Below are 16,591 nucleotides of genomic sequence, written 5' to 3' on the forward strand. Positions count from 1 at the left end.
AGGAATGACACAAAGAATGTTAGTTGGCTTTTATTTTAGTCTGAATTAAAAATACTCCTTAAAAAAAAAACCCAACACACAACCATGGATGGAGTAAGTTTTCACAGTCATGATCTGATTTGCTGTAAGACAACAAGGGTAAGTAATAGCCCAAACAATTGGAAAAAAGTTTGCACCTTTATGAAGTGTGGGGTGAGGGAAGAGGTTAACAGTTCCTATGCTTCACATCCAGTCAGAAGGAGCATAACTAAATGCATGGCCTGCATTTAGACACTGCAGCATGGCTTTGGTAGGCTCTTAGCCTATGAGGCTTGTTTCCAGCATTTACTAAGTGCTACTCAAATGCTACAGTCCTGACTGTAGCAATGGAACCAAATCCCTTGGTATCAGGATACTGTACTCTGGTTGGCACTAAGATAAATTCAGGAGGGCTGCAGTAGAGCTGGCATAGCCCTCAGCTCACACTCACTGGGAAGTACTGGAGAGAGGAGGACGGTTCTCATTTCTAAGGTCTGTTGGGCAGTAGGTCACCGCTGGTTTGACCAGAGTTGTGAGACAAACTGGCTTTCAGACTGAGAGGAAGAGATAAACATCCAAGTCATAGACAGAAACCTCAGGTCTGCTGTGAACAAAATTAGGAATCCAGCCCCATGCCAAGCTTTTATAAAATTCATCTGCTTAGCAAAAGTAGGGCTTAGCCCAGCAGCTCAAAGGGTTTCAGAAAACATAATTTTCTAAAAATTTAAAAAGTGTCTATGTTTATTTTTATCTAGTGTTTGAAATGTTACACAACAAAGCATGACACAGAGCCACTTATACGAGCAATGATAGAAAATCCAAGTACGTGTTGTCTCCGATATCCTACAGTTCTCATTAACTCTCCTAATTCATTCTTTGATGGGGGCACTTTTATTTCTTCTAATTCCTTTAAAGTGTCTGGAGGAACTACTGCCACTGCCTGCATCTACCAAGTACTGAAAAATTTTGTTTCTTTACTTTGTCCTTGACATTTTTCAGGCAAAATTTCAATTTCTTCTTAATGTAATGCTTCCCATATTGCTTCTGCTTCTCCCACCTTTTCATGGGAACCTCCTTCAATTAGAGTATCATCTATATATTGGTACAGTTTCACATCTGGGGGGAGTGAGACTGACTGTAAAAATTCAGCAAGATTGAGCAATCATGGGTGAATGTTTGTAGCCTGGAGGGAGCCTATTAAACTGATGAGAAGACAACTGCTAAAAAAGCAAGAACAGGAAAAAAGAAAACAACTGCAATTAAAAACAATGCAGAAAGTAGTCCGGATAGGTCTCAAGGTGAAGAGTGTGCTCAAAATGCAAAGCTTCTTCAGCTGAAAGTTGCAAGTGAGACTGAAGTCTGTGAGATGGGGCAGAAGGCGTGTGTGGGGACTTTTGACAGGAAGAATAGAGACTGTAGTGTGGAGCACCATTCCCACTGTCCTGATGGAGTCCAAAACTTTGGAAGTACATATGTGGTGAATCCAGCACAGCTGCACAGTCTTGAAAGCGTTGACTTAATGCAACAGGTTAAGAAGGGACCTATCTTTGAGATGCAAAGTATTGCTCAAACCCCCAGCTCATACCTTCTCAAGTCATGAAGGTCCCTCAGGTGATTCCAGTCTACAAAATTCACTTTTCTTGAGGAAAGAGACTTCAAGTGCCTGTGCTTTGCAAGATGACTCAAGTGTGAGCAGAAAGAGCATCAGACAAAACCAAGAGGAAAATGAGTAATTGGGCAAAGAGATGATTCTGATAGGAATTATCTGCCAGTGTGATAATAATGGAGGGTCAAAGCTGAAGAACAGCCTAAAAGAAGCACAACAAAGTACGATACAGTGCCACTTATACTCTGATGTAAGTGGGAGACACTTTGTTAGAGGAGCTTGAGTAGGACCCATGCCTTAAGCTTTGGGCAGAGAGGCCAGCTTCCGCTTCAAGTTTTCAGCAAGCTTGTCCATGAACTCAAAGGTGTTCAGGTAATCAGAGCGTGTGACACTGGCAGGGGAAACAAAACAAGACAGACATTAGTTGTACAGACTCTCAAATAATCAAAGCAGGGGAAGACTGTTCAAAGAACTCTATGTCTTCCCTCTAAAACCAAAATAGTTCTCTCCTACTCATCAGGCTGGGGTTTATTTGCCAAAAGGCTCCAGGGAAGAGGTAGCCAGGTGGTTTTTTTCATATATGTAGGTCTTCTTCATTTATTAGGATCTGGCCAACATAGCTAGACTGTCATAAAAACAAATCTTTGCAGTTCCTACTTTACTTTTTTCCCCATTCATTCGGTAGAATAGCAGGGAGAGAGCAATCTGGACTAAGCTGCTTGGGTCAGGGAGTTTCTCATGTTCTCTTTGTACAGCACTGGGAACAGGTAAGCTCTGTGAGACAGACTCCTGTTCTTTACCATACTAAAATAATGTTCCAGCAGATGCTCTTCAGAACTACCAAGTAAAACAGCCTCCTCTAAGCATTGCTGGTTATTTCATACACTTACTTAGGCAGGCCTTTGATGCAGGCAGCAAGGTCCTTTGTCATGAAGCCAGATTCAATGGTCTCAATGCAGACTTCTTCCAGGGCAACTGCAAAGTTCCTGAGGCTAGTGTTGTTGTCTAACTTAGCTCGGTGAGCGAGGCCTCTTGTCCATGCGAAGATGGAGGCTGAGAGAGAACACTAGGTTATTCTATCCTTCTAGAACTTCCTGAAAGTTGCTCTAAATCATCATGTGGAACAATAATTGGATTTTTTAATATCAATAAAACTGAAAGCAGACGGAAAAAAAAAGATAGAAAATCTGGTATGGGAAAGAGAACACTTATCTTCTTCTAGGTATCCTCTGCCTTTCATCCAACTCTAAAAAAAACAGCAGACCTCAGAAACTACTCACCGCCTCCAGTAATCTATGCACGTCATTTTATGTTCCTCCTGCCCAAGTCAGAAGGAATGACACATGGTAGGACTCTGTAGTTACACAGAACATTGGAATAGAAGGGTGCAGTCCGTTTCCTTATACTACATTATGCTCTGGTCTCTATGCAAATTTAGAGGATTCCTTCCCTCATGTCCCATTCCAAGTGCACTTACACTTTGAGTGTGTACATGGCTTGGGGTGTGGTTGGGTCTTCTGAGCCATCAGAAAGAGGAGTAAAATAAAAAACAACCAACCTAAACCTTAAGGCCTTGTATAAATCAATACACCAATAAACCACTAAGCCAGTTGTTTCCTGAAGAGTGAGTGCATATCTCAAAGCTAGGTTAGGTCTAGCTTATCCCTTGCACCCACTCCATTCCAGCCTGTTTTTTGCTTTAGGCTGTGTCTGTAGAGGCCCAGAGAAGCTGACTTAAGTCATGGGAGGGACTGTGGGGGTGTATTCCCTTGCCTCCCTCAGGCCACACTGTGATCTGAGAAATGCTCGTTGGGCCTTGGCCTTGACAAACCACACCCTTCTCAAGCTTGTCAGAAACTCAAGAACTAGCGGTGTCTAGTGAGCACATTTTTTTAATGAACAGCCTTGGAAAAGTATTTTTCTTGCTTGAAAAACAACCCAAGTTGAATAATATTTTTGTTACTGAACTTTCAAAGAAAGTCACTGACTTGAGTTGCTGCCAGGATGGAAAATTACTATGACTAAAGCCCACTCTCTTGCGACCTCATAAACAGTGATCCAAAGTGAGACCCCTTGAGCTCTCGATTGTAAGGAGCTAATGCATACTACACCCTACTCTCTAACAACCCTTTAAACAGCAGCCCAAAGTGAGATCTTTTGCAGCTCTTCATTTCCAGAAGATCCACATGGAATCACAGAATAGTCCGAGTTGCAAGGGACACAGAAGGATCATCGAGTCCAACTCTTAGGTGAATGGTTCACATAGGGATTGAACCCACAACCTTGGTGTTATTAGCACCATGCTCTGACCAGCTGAACTCATCTCAAGAGAAGGGACTAATGTGTGTGCCTCAAACACTGATAAATGGATGGCTGTGGAGCCAAGCACAGACTGTTGGTACTGACATGCCATGAGAAAGAACAAGATTTGACTGGAGAAGGGGGGGCAGGTGGAGACAGGAGAGCATTTTTCTGTGAGGAAGAACCGCAACACAGTACAGCGCAAGCACAAGAATGAGTGGCAGGAAGTGGGCATGGCGTATAGGGGGGGATTGAGACCAAAGACCCCAAAAACCCTCTGACCCATTTCCAGACAGGCCTGAAAGAATGGACTGCACTTGATGACTAATCTACACAGAAAGCAAGAAACCTGTCCATAAAAAGGTACCCCCTCCCGCCCCAAGCCCAGGTGGTGCCCTCAGGGCCCTGGACATCTCATCAGCCAGACCAAGGCAGCTGGATTGCCACTTATCAGCACTGAAAACAGGACTGGCATCCCCTCAGATAGATCTATACTGTAACCAGGATTGGTGATCTCTTTTTCTCTCCTATTTATCCTCTTTTTCTTTAATTCTCTCTCTTTTTCTCTTTTTCTCTTTTCCTTTCTTACTTTAATTCATCTTTCCCTCTTTAATTCCTCTCTTCCCTTTCATCCTGCCCCTTTATCCAAAACCCACTGCTGTGTGCTTATATTGTAGGTCAGGGACTAACACAGCAATTTCCATGCCAAGTGTGTAGCTTACTAATTTACTTTCTGATTGTTTGCAGACCCTCTGACTTTTGTAGTTTCTTTTGACCAATGAGCATTTAAGAACCTTAGGTGCTTCCTTCCCCTTAAGGGTTGTCACAGTCTCTAGAAGAAAAATGCATTATGAACTGCAAGTTTCACCACTCAGTGGTGCAACCGTCTGCAGAAAGGGTGCAGATGTTCTTACTCTAAACTTGTTCTTTCATGTGTAGAGATGATGAAGGGCAGTGAAAAGCAGCTCACCAATGGGGTTAGTGGAGGTTTCTTGGCCTTTCTGGTGCATGCGGTAGTGACGAGTAACTGTCCCATGAGCAGCTTCTGCTTCAACAGTCTTGCCATCAGGGCAGATCAGCACGCTGGTCATCATCCCCAGAGAGCCATAGCCTACAGAATACAAGTTTCAAAAGTTAAGTGTCACCTTTGGACAGCTCTGTCAAATTCCCCTTAATCTCCCCATCCTACAGTCCCCCTACATCCTCCCACTGATGTGAAAGTCCCTGAACAGCACGGTTGCAGTAGTGCTTCTGCAACTAACTGGCAAGTCCCTACAGATTGAAATAACAGTTCATCTGAACAAGAAGTGTTACTGAACCATGAGATATACATACACAGACATTCTGCACCAATTAAAGAGAATTAGTACTGTCACCTAATTTGCTGGACAGATTTCTACTGAAAAGGTACAGTAAGAGAACAGTGTTGCTCGTCTTCCACACAGGGTGATAACAAACCAACTTCTTATCAAGAGCATCTGCTCTTGTGAGAGGAACCAGCAGCTTCTGATATTGGACATTCACACCACTTCTAACCCTATAGGTTTCAGAGACCAGCATCTTTGAAAGCTGCTTTGTTTAGTAGTCCAACACACATCCTGTTCTGTGGGAGGCAGTTTAGTGGCTTTACTTCAGAAAGAGCATATTACATAAAGCCACACATCTCATCCTGTGGAATTCTGTATCCGTATTTGTTTTGGCAACAGGCACCTTGGTTATATAGGATTTTGATCAAGCACTACAAACATGTATCAATCTCTCTCTTTACACCTCACAGGTAGCTTTAGGTCCTGAAGGTTTTTTTACTGATCTATAGAGCACCTGCCCTCACACTCATCAGCAGTCAGCTTAACTCAAGCTGTCAGTGAGACAGAACCAGCTGTCTAGACACTGCCCATTAGAATAGAAAGCCTACCAGCTATCATGCTGGTAGGAACTTCCCTCCTGCAAATAAATACAACTACAGAGTCTACATTCAATAGATTTTCTTGTAAAAGCAAAACCAGAATTTTTTTGACTGCCTGATACCTCCATCACTGGCCACAGATTTGAAATACAAATTCTGAGACCCAACACCACCTCCTGGGCCATTCCATAAGATGTGACAGAAGGACACAAGAGACTACCACTAAGCCTACTTCGGTGTGGCACAGGAAGCACCTCATACCTTGTGCAACGGAGTCAGACTGCACATCCCCATCATAGTTCTTGCAGGCCCAGACAAAGCCTCCTTCAGACTTCAGGGCCTGAGCAACCATGTCATCAATGAGCCTGTGCTCATACCAAATCTTTTTGGCTTCAAACTGGGACTTGTATTCCCTGGAAAACAAAAAACAAAACTCCTTGTCATATAAACAGGGATTGCAGAGTTTGTACATACAGAGGTGCAAAGAGGTAAGACCAAAACCAACAAAAAAATCATTCTCTTTACTCTTTCTTCCCTTGTCTGCTTTGCTAGGCTACAGCATGGCTGCTTCAGAGTCACAGAGGCACCCACAGAGAATCTGTAACTCTATTAGAAGAAATGGACACCACAACCACATTTAGCAGAGCTTTTAACATCGAGTACTGTGCCTTGCAGGACAAGGGACACTGGGACAGAGATGGCATCCCCGGTGCCCTTAAAGTGTTGCTGAATGTCTGAAAAAGCCACTCACTGGAGGGGATGCTCCTGCCACAGACTTATGCACTGCAGTAGGAAGTACACAACTAATTACCTGTCATAGATCTCTTGGAAGATGTCTTTGAAGCGGCCATCATATCTCTTCAGAATGGTGTTCTTGGTGCTCATGTAGAGGGGCCAGCCTTTAGACAGTGCCATTTGGAAGGAACTGTGGGCAAAATCCTTTATAGACTGGTCAAGATTGTACATTCCCATGGCTACACCACCACAGCCTGTTAGTGGAGGAATAACAGATAGGAATCAACTAGATTTAGTTTTGGTTAAGAATTTTATTCTCCCCGTAGCATACTGTGGCTGGCAGGTAGGCTGGTGCTCTCCCCATGTGTTCTCAATTTAAGGCTGGTTCTTTCAGGAGAAGATTTGCTTTGCACTATCAGCTCAAAGCTCCAGCAGTTCTGTGACACATGGATAGGAAGGTGGTTTTGTTTTACAGTAAGTACATCTTAATAATGTGATCTAATCCCTCTAAGAAGTTTTGTTCTAATCCAGCCTAAGCAGCAAAACTGTGACAGAAGCGAGTGTGCTTGAACTCCTACTAGCCATTTAAGTAATACAGTCTTTTTCTATCAAAGCAGTAGGCAGCAGTTTGGAGCAGGAGGTCTCAGTCAAAGCCAGAAATGGATGTGCTCACACCTTAAATGCTTTGCACCTTCAGAACTAACTCCAGCAGTCAAAGACTACTTTGCCTAGCTCAGGTAAACAAGACTCTACATGAATTCCTGCATTTTTTTCAGCACACATGGGGCCTACCCTGCAGCTTTGATCCACCCACTCAGGCTCATGTCTAGCAAGTTGTGGGAAAAACGTGCCAGTTGTGTGGGTGCTCAGGCAAGTCCTGAGAAGGCTCTGAGGAAATATCAACATTCACACGACTTAGATTGTGTAAGGCAGATGTGTTAGAAGCACAAATGGAAGTGTGCTGAACTTGCAGCCCAGCTGCAAGAAGCACTCAGATCACAGAAGAGGATGATTGTGGGTGAAAGCAGGGTCTAGAGCTTCATGAGAAAGCTTTGTCATTTTCAGAGCACAGCTCTGTGTTTCTAGTGAAAAGCAGATACCAAGTACTTAATTTTAAGCACCTCACTACCACCATCTATCTAGTTTTTGTACAATACTATATCAGGGATCCTTGCTCTGGAAACAACCCAGAGTTTTTAAAAATACCTTTCCTAATATCCATTTGTCCTTACCTCCAGGTGGTCATTACTATACGGACATACATGCAGAATGAACAGGGGAAGCCAGAGGAGGTTTATCTGCTTGCCAAGACAGCAATGTAATTTAAAGTTTATATTGACAGAGAATGAAATTCCTGTTGTTACCAGTGAAAATACATGTTGTCCCTGTACCTTCCCTACGGAGTCAAGGACAGTACAGGGTGTGATCAGCTACAGAGACTGTGTCCTCAGGAGCCATGATTTCATGGTTGCTGGATGACAGCTGTAAGTTTTATTCAAAGAGCTATTTTCATACATGTAAAAAAAAATCTTTATTGCTATCATACATTCCTACTGCCTACTAAAAATCTCTTGATTCAGTGTCGAAGTTGAACATATTAGTACAGCAAAAAGACAACCTTCCCTTAATCATTTGGGAGATATGCTGGCACAACAGTTATCCATGGGGAGGACAGTTCCCCAGAGCAACAGCAGTAATCTGTCATCTTTGCACTTCCTTGCTTTCTGCTCGCTGATGCAATGCAGAGCAGCAAATCAGACTGGCAGCTGGATGGCCACCATCTTCAACACAGGCTCACCAGCCACCTATCAAATGAAAACAGATTAGGACTGGCAGTGAAGCAGGTGAACTCCAGATGAAAGGCTATGCCAGAAGAGATGGTAGAGATTTAGGCTCTTACGAGCAAGAATGCCAGAGAAATCAAGTATTACAAAAGAGGGTCATACGTCAATCTTGGTATCTGTTTGCCAAACCAATTGCACACAAACAAGGATGCTGTGGTTTACATGGACTTCATTTTTTTTTGTAGCTAAAACCAAAACACTGCACACTCACAAATAGATCACCCTAAGACTTAAAATCCTGAACCCTTTGATCAATTATAGACAAGAGAGATAACCTATACTATGTTTTCCTGAATCCTGCCCCTAGAGAAAAGAGCCTGAGTGCTGGCAACATACGTGTAACTGCTTCCATGCAACAAAGCCCACCAATGTCAGGACTCCTCCTGAGCCTAGCAATGTCTGCAACCAGCACAGCAATAGGGATAGGAGGGACACCAAAACCTCTGGGGCTGCATCTGTTGAAAGTTACAGCCTACGCAGTCAGGAGCATCCTTGTAAAATCTTCTTTCCACCTTACAAGAGGAAGTGTTAATTCTCATTTCTACTGAGCAAATAAAAAGACTGCTTCATAAAGAAGGGCAAAAACTGCAAAGGTATACAGAGATCAATACGACAAACTAAACCCAGAAAAAAATTACACATGAATTGTTCTCAAATGTAGCTCCCCTTAGGTCAAGCTTCGTTTTACATAGCAAGTTTGCCTCTGATTAGAGAGAAAAACATGCTGCTACGAGAGTCATGATATAAAGAGCATGATAAGTGGCCAGTCTAATATGATTGTATTCTTGATCTGCCTCTTTGATCCCAGAAGGTTTCAAGGAGCTTTCAGCACTTGACAAATAAATGAAGAAAACCCAAGCTTTCTCCCCCACTCTACTTCAAAATCATATTTTGCCACCAAATAGATCTGACTGATAATTCAAGGTTGAATTTAATCCAAAACAGTAGTTTTAATCACTACTTAGAGAAATACCTACTTTCAAAGTTATGGACCAGATATGTGACTGGTTTGCCTCCATCTGTGGGAGTGTAGGTCATCTCTACTTTTCCAGGCCCAGGTACCACAAAATCAGTTGCTCTGTACTGTTAAAAAAAAAAATTGCCATGATGATTTTATCTATCAGGAAGAGAGAACCATAAAAGCCCTCATTTGGGAGGGTAGGGTACAGAAAAGCAGCCGTACTAAAAAACCCCATTAAGTAGACTTTTTATTCAGCCAGATGGTCATTGGATTATTATACTAGAGATTGGAAAGACAGGAGTCATAGAATCACTTAGGTTGGAAAAGACTCCTAAGATCATCAAGTCCAACAGTTAACCCAGCCAGCACTGCCAAGTGCACCACTAAACTGTGTCCTTAAGTAGTCAAGAGTCTGCCTGTTTCAGAAGCCATCCTCCCCTTTAGGGGAAAAAACTCAGAGATTCCTGGGCCCCATCAACTGGCAGAGTATGTACTTTTGCAGATGCACTGAAGTTTTAAAGTGCAGATTATTTAGACTGTTGTGTGGTTGCTGGGTAGAAAGGCTCCCCTCTCTGCCTCAAAAAAGCCACTCATTACAACTGCTGATCTCTTAAGCAACAGGGAATCACACATCATACAAGATGACATTTGAAAGGCCAACCTGTAGTACGAGTCTTTGAAGTTTAAAAACTTCAAGTATTTAAATGATGTCTCATCTTCCCAATTGCTCTGAACAGTATTATATAAAGTCACATTTCCTTGAAATTTGTTATTATTTTTCATGTAGTTTCCCTCCTACCAAGAGAATCTGTTCCCTGAGCTGTTCTGAAGTGTCTTGCTCCTATGTCCTTTGTATGTTCTTATATTGTTCCTTTCACTTTAATCTCATACTTTGGCAGGGTTTCAATCCTTCCCCTTTAATCCATTGTTTTCTATTATTATTTTGACCTTCTTAATTATTCACAACTTTTAAGGATGTTGAATCTCATTCTTTTCTAGTGTCAGGGTTCTGTAATTATTTTCCTCTTGAAAATTTATTATTTTACCTTCCTGTCCCAGGTAATCTAATGACTTGCCCTCAGTTTGCAGGTTTAGCCATCTATTTAAGCACTTCGCTCTTCCAGAAGGCTTTTCTTTTGCCATGGTTGGTTGCTTTACAACATATGATTGCCCACGGAGAACAGTATGACTGATTCTTGTCTTCCAGGCTACCCAAAGGGCACAACACTTCCAGGGCTCTCGAGAGCCCTGTACTACCATTGTCAGGAGAGCTCTGATAAACGATGTTTCCCTACTTCTTTACCACAGCCTGATGTGCCCAGTTCAGATACCAACTCTGCAGGTGTGCTGTGCAAGTTTAAGCAGCAGACCACAGTAAAAAAAAAAAAAAAAAAAAAAAAAAAAAAAAAAAAAAAAAAAGAACAAAACCACACCCCCATACAGAAGGCTGTGGATGCTAAAAAGCAGGAGCAGAGGAATTTTCCAGCTGCTGAAGCATTTGTGAAGTTTTTCCTTTCTCATGCTTTAGCTGAGAAACAGTGAAAGACTTCTGTAAACTAACTCTCTATCTTGCACCTGAAAGGTCTTGTTTTGGTTCACTGAAGAAAATATTTTGAAATAGGCATTGTAGCATTCAGCCAATCACTCTGGGAGGTGTAGGGTCAAGCACCCAATAATGTCATTTCGCTATTGTGAACCAAGTTATATAAATGAGGTGATAATTAATTAAATAATTCCTGTTCATCCTGGACCTGAATTCGTGTCATGATTTTCACTGTCCCTGGGGGCAACAGCAACAGAAGGCAATTTTGCCCACTTCTAGAAATCACTCACTTGTATCCACTTTTGCTGTGAACAACATTTTACACCAGAAAGTCCTAAGAAGTAAGAAGGTGGGCTGTGTAAAGGATATCTTCTAAAAATGTCCTTACGTAGGGAAGAGGGTTCTAGGAGAGGTGATGCACAATATCTTAGCAGAGTTAAGTGTCTAAGTACAGGCCTATCTAATCCAAGCACAGGCCTCTGAATGCTGTTTATACAGTGACACTGTTCAAGGAAGAGAGGCATGAACCAGGCTCTCCCACACTTGCCAGGTGCAGTACAAAGTGCTAGCAAGTATGTGCTCCCAGGTGGAATGCAAGGGACAGAGCAGGAGCACAGGGATGTCTATGTCTTTGGAGCTCTATACCAGTCAGGAATAAGCCTGTTAAGACAAAAAGAGGTGTAAACACTGAAATGACTCACTTGATCCCCATAAGCGTGACGGCCGATGACAATGGGTTTCACCCATCCAGACACCAGCCGGGGAATGTTCTTGCAGATAATAGCCTCTCTGAAGACAGTGCCACCTAGGATGTTTCTAATTGTGCCATTGGGAGACTTCCACATCTGCTTCAACTTGAACTCCTCCACTCTCTTCTCATCAGGAGTGATGGTTGCACACTTTATGCCCACATTGTATTTCTTTATGGCTTCAGCAGCTTCCACGGTTACTTTATCATTTGTAGCATCACGATGCTCAATGCCCAAGTCATAGCTGCAACAAACCCACAGACACGGTCAGGACTGCCCAGGACATTTGTTTGTGTTCAACAGGAAAGAAACAAGACCCCATATGTGCTTGAGAGTGTAGTTCCAGCATTCTGCCACAACTGAAGTTATTCCTCTTTCAGTGCAAATGCTGGAAGAAAACAGACTTACACAGTGACACTTCTCCTGTTAGGGGAGGTTGGTAGGAGATTGGAGAAAGGAGAGCTTCAGTTTATGGCTGAGGTTTTCTGCCAGCATGGGACAGTATCTCCTCTGCCTTGCGTTTTGAGCTTCCTGCAATGGCAGCTTTGAGTTGAGGATTCAAATTGTATGGAGCAGCAAAATACCCAGATGAATATGAGCCTTTATTTCTAACCTCTTGTGCTGAGGGTTCCGGCTTCCTTCATGTACTGAGCACATGAAGCTACACTAGGCTTAAAAACCACTTTGACAATGGACCCACAATCCCGCTCTGGCAGCAAAACTGCCAATATTCCCTTCAAACATCAGAGGAAGGTCATTTCCATACTCACTGTTTTAATAGCTTTTGGAGAACAATGGGTGCCCAGCATGGAACAGCCTGAAGCACGGCCAGCTGTACATGAATCTAGCCATTGTGCTGCCTCAGCCAGGAGTTTGCTTGCCCTCCTCCCACCCCTCTTTGAAAAGGGATGCTCTCCAGACTGTGTGCATGTATTATGCTGCTGGGTTCCTGTCTGCTCGGTTCCCAACACCAGCAAGCAGAAAGCCTGATGTAGGTGGCATACAAATGTCCCCAGCAGCAGGGGAAGAGGTCAGACTTGTGGGTTTAACTACGGCAGATACCACTGAAGGCCTCTGTCCCCATGGCTAGGAGCAATGTAGCTGGATGCTTCTCTAACAATTATAGCTCGGTGGCCAGAAAGGGAAGAGATTATTTGTTCTGCTTGGCCAGATGCTGTAGACAGCATGTCCCTTTTGCTGTACCCAGCTGCTAGTACTTGGTTTTTTTCCAGAAGGGAGTATAGGAGCCCAGCCTAGGTTCAGGGAATAATTGCAACAGTTAGCTCACATCATCAGCAACAGAGCTCAGGCTTACAGCCATCAGGGCAGAGTCGGTGCCCTACAACCACCCTTTTGTCCTCTGGGCACCCTTTTGTCCTCTGATCTTCAAACAGGCATGGCAAGAAGCCATAAGCCTACTCAGGGGTTCACAGATGCTAGGCTTCAAGTCAGGGAGTGGCTGAAACATCCCATGTTTCTAATTGTTTAGGCTGCAGGGAGTCACGCAGACTGCCCAGGTGCTGGAAACCCAAGATACAGGAGATCAAAATACAGGCTGTGTCTCTGAGAGACTTTCTTAGAAGCACAGTACAGGAAAAAAGCTAACTCTCAATTCAGCATTCACTGCTCACTGCTGTGAGGAACTCTGGAGGGGATGCTTCCGGCACTAAGTGAAACTCCATCAATGCCTAATGACACAAGCAAATTGCAGTATAAAGTAGCTGACTGTCAAAGAGCCATTACCTGTGTAAATCCAGATCTACATAAGGAAAAATCAGCTTTTCTTTAATCAGCTCCCAGATGACCCGTGTCATTTCATCTCCTTGCATCTCCACAACGGAGCCTCCACGGATTTTTTTAGACATCTTGAACTGCAATAGACATTAAAAAAACCCAACCTAAGTTAAAAGCTACCAGTACATGTATCCTGATTTTTACAACATAACTAGGTAAGGCACTAATATAGCACACAGGATGTCTCCAAAAAGTCTTGAAAATAACCCCAGTTTACCCTTAGTTTCATGTTAAATGGTATTTTCCTTAAAGCTCCAGCTCCTAGGGAGATGTATGTGAGGATAAAAAGAAAGCTTAATATCTGAGAATTAAGGGCATGGGCTTTCATTATGGTTGTATGAAAGAATTTGAAAACACAACCAAATTCTTCTCCCAAATTCCACAGAAATAGATGAGCACTGTTTACTTTTAGATGTCATGAGTTCTAGTCCAGTTGCCTGTTTCTCCACCTTTTCCTGAAAATCAGGGGTTAATGGACATGATTACAATGACAGCTCATGCTGCTGAAACCCTTAAGATTAATATATTGTCAGCTTCTTTATTAGCTCTGCCCCCCGGGAAGGAAGGAAACAGGTAGGAAAATCCAAGGGCTACACATCAAGAGTATTTTCTTGTGGAAAGCTTTATTTCCACAGTAAAATAAATACTGGACAAATTTGTTTGCTGTAGGGAACAGAGGTTTCCCAAGATATTTGTGAACAAAGCCTCAAAAAAATAAACTTGAACTCTGCCCTTCTATTTGCACTTAGTTTTTTTGTCAAGAAAACTTCACAAGCCACTGAACTGCTCTAACAGTGCCCTGCTTTCCAACAGCCACAGCTTCTCAGGTCTTGGCTCCAATTATGCAAGAGCTATGACTTGGCAAGTTCCTCCTTCCAGACAGTCCTGTTCTTGTGTTCAGCTGCTGGGATACTACAGTGAGATAGCAACCTTGTACCCGAGGCTGCAGTCTCACAGAGACCAAGGGTCATGAATGACTTGATCCAGATTGAAGGGTTCTACTGTACACACACAATCTGTTCATCTAGACCAAGTCCTTCAGAGGTGTGAGGCCTGCAAAGCAAGGGCCCCACATTACAAGCACGTTGGGAGACTATCCCAGGGTTCAAATTTTCTTTTTTTTTTTTAATTAAAGTACCTTGTGCTGCATTTCCAAAATACAATCTATTAAACAATTTTAGTCTGGGAAAAGAATAAACTTTCTAAGCTATGTTCATGGGATCAAGCTTTTGCAAACCTTTTAAAGAGCAAAAGCTAAAAACCAAGAAAACCAACCAAAAAAAAAAAAAAAACAACCAAAAAAGGAAACAAACAAAAAAACCCCAACAACCAAAAAATGCCCAAAACAAAACCACCCCAAAACAAAACCCACCCAAAAAGCAACACAACCCTCTCCCCCAAGGAATTAAAATTTAAAAAATAAAATAAGATTGTGCTACTGGGACTCAGTTTAAAAGATAAACTTCAGGCACTTCTATCCCTAACACAGATAGTACCTTGGCTTATAGTGGGCCTCTCTAGTCCTCATGGAGAACTTGAACTTCACATGACCACACTCTATCTGAGCTCAGATAATTTATGCAAGTACTTTGTACCCAATTTTCAATTGTGACTATCTAAATAAAAAAGGTCTGTATCACAGCCCATGGCCTCGATACAGAACTACAGTCTGATTCATTTAAGTAAAAATGTAGACAGGCACAAACCCACAAAACACTGCTTGTTTTGTGGTTTGGTTCTACTTAACTAAGACAAATCAAACTATGTCAGTCATAGCAATAGGTTTGGCTTCAGAACTAATCGATGCTGCTGTCATGCAGTGAACACAGAGGTCGGTGAGACACACCTCCACTGGGATACATCTCCACTGGTTGGAAACAGCAGCTTCTTCAACGACTCTGACGGCATCCAACATGTTTATCTGATCATGGCCCCGGTACTTTTCTCCTCCTCAGGCAGCATTGTCCCCAGTTTCTCTATGATCTGGGGCAGTACTGCAGTAGCATCGCTCTTCTGCACACCAGTCAACATGCCAAGAGGCTCCTCTAGAGAGCACACATTCCCCAGAGTTCAACTCTGCCACTCGTCCCCTCTGATTTTATACTGAACTGCCAAAATCCAGCAAGGTCTTTCTCCTACGGCAGCTCTACTTTAAATACACTTAACCCAGGCACACAGCCAAGGCAACTTAGAAGAAACTGTGTATTTCCAAATACCCCTTGGTCCCGAGGAAGGGCTCGGGGCCTACAGGCAATAATTAACTATTGCAACAAGTCCGTAACTCCGGCGTACAGCAGATCTCCCTGGAGGAGACAGCTCGCAGGGGGCGCGGAGCGGGTCCCTGGCACTATCCGAGCTCTCGCCCGCACTTGTCTTTCGGCGGTTCTCTCCCCTGACAAGGCGATCTCGTGGCACAGGGGGGATTCGCCCACCGGGCCGCGGGCAGCAGCCGCCGCCACGGCCGAGGCTGAAATCCCGGCACGGCCACGGCCGTGACTGGGGCCGCTTCCCCTCGAGGGTGGGGACACGCGAGGGGCCCCGAGCCCGGCCCGCGCTGGGGACACCACCGAATACCGGGAGACCCCAGGACTGCGTGAGGAGACAGCCCAGCCCAGGACAGGGAGGGCGATCGCGGGGTGCAGCACCCTCAGCTCCCGAGGCGCCTCACCGACACTAGCGTCGGGCGGGAGGCGGCCGCGGGGTCCCGTCCGCACTGACGGAGAAAAGCCCTTAAACACAATCCCGCTCCTGGGGGCCCCACTGCGGGTCGGGGGCACCGCGCCCGAGAGCGGAAGGACAACGAGTGCTGTGCGGCCGTTGAACCCGCGGCGCGCAGGGGCGGTGCCGATCCCCTTTACCTGCGGCGGCGGCCCCGGTGCCGTTCGGTTCCGTGCAGCGCTGCGGGCGCGATGCGGGGCCGGGCCGAGCGCGGGGTCCTTTATGTGGCCGCGCCCCCGCCCCGCCCGGCCCCGCCGCCGCGGCGCCCCCTGCTGGCCGCGCCCCCCGCTGGCCGCGCCCAGCCCCTCCCCCCGGCGGCGGCGCGAGGCCGCCAGGGGGCGCGAGGCTGGCGCGGGGCCACCAAACGGGCCCGCCCGGGTCTCGCGCGCCGGTGTCCCCGTGCGAGGGGCCCGCGG

At 44.6% G+C, this 16,591-nt stretch overlaps 1 protein-coding gene across 1 annotated transcript; it reads right to left on the reverse strand.

Annotated features, from left to right (window-relative positions):
* Window positions 1-14: 14 nt before the first annotated feature.
* Window positions 15-16,415, reverse strand: IDH1 (isocitrate dehydrogenase (NADP(+)) 1). Its single transcript, XM_069022301.1, has 9 exons — window positions 16,316-16,415; window positions 13,407-13,534; window positions 11,616-11,907; window positions 9,388-9,493; window positions 6,643-6,820; window positions 6,093-6,244; window positions 4,896-5,036; window positions 2,515-2,677; window positions 15-2,015 (listed from the first exon to the last, which is right to left on the reverse strand). Exons 2-9 carry the CDS (start codon window positions 13,526-13,528, stop codon window positions 1,922-1,924), a joined length of 1,248 nt encoding a protein of 415 aa, XP_068878402.1. The 5' UTR covers window positions 13,529-13,534; window positions 16,316-16,415; the 3' UTR covers window positions 15-1,921.
* Window positions 16,416-16,591: the final 176 nt, after the last annotated feature.

The sequence above is a fragment of the Aphelocoma coerulescens genome, chromosome 7, assembly GCF_041296385.1.
Source record: "Aphelocoma coerulescens isolate FSJ_1873_10779 chromosome 7, UR_Acoe_1.0, whole genome shotgun sequence".
Lineage (NCBI taxonomy): Eukaryota > Metazoa > Chordata > Aves > Passeriformes > Corvidae > Aphelocoma > Aphelocoma coerulescens.

Coding starts and splice junctions, on each gene's coding strand:
- IDH1 (XM_069022301.1), bottom strand. CDS start 13,528: ATGTCTAAAAAAATCCGTGGAGGCTCCGTTGTGGAGATGCAAGGAGAT. Junction 11,908..13,406: donor GTAGATCTGGATTTACACAG/GTAATGGCTCTT, acceptor GGTTTGTTGCAG/CTATGACTTGGGCATTGAGC. Junction 2,016..2,514: donor TGCATCAAAGGCCTGCCTAA/GTAAGTGTATGA, acceptor TTCCCCTGCCAG/TGTCACACGCTCTGATTACC.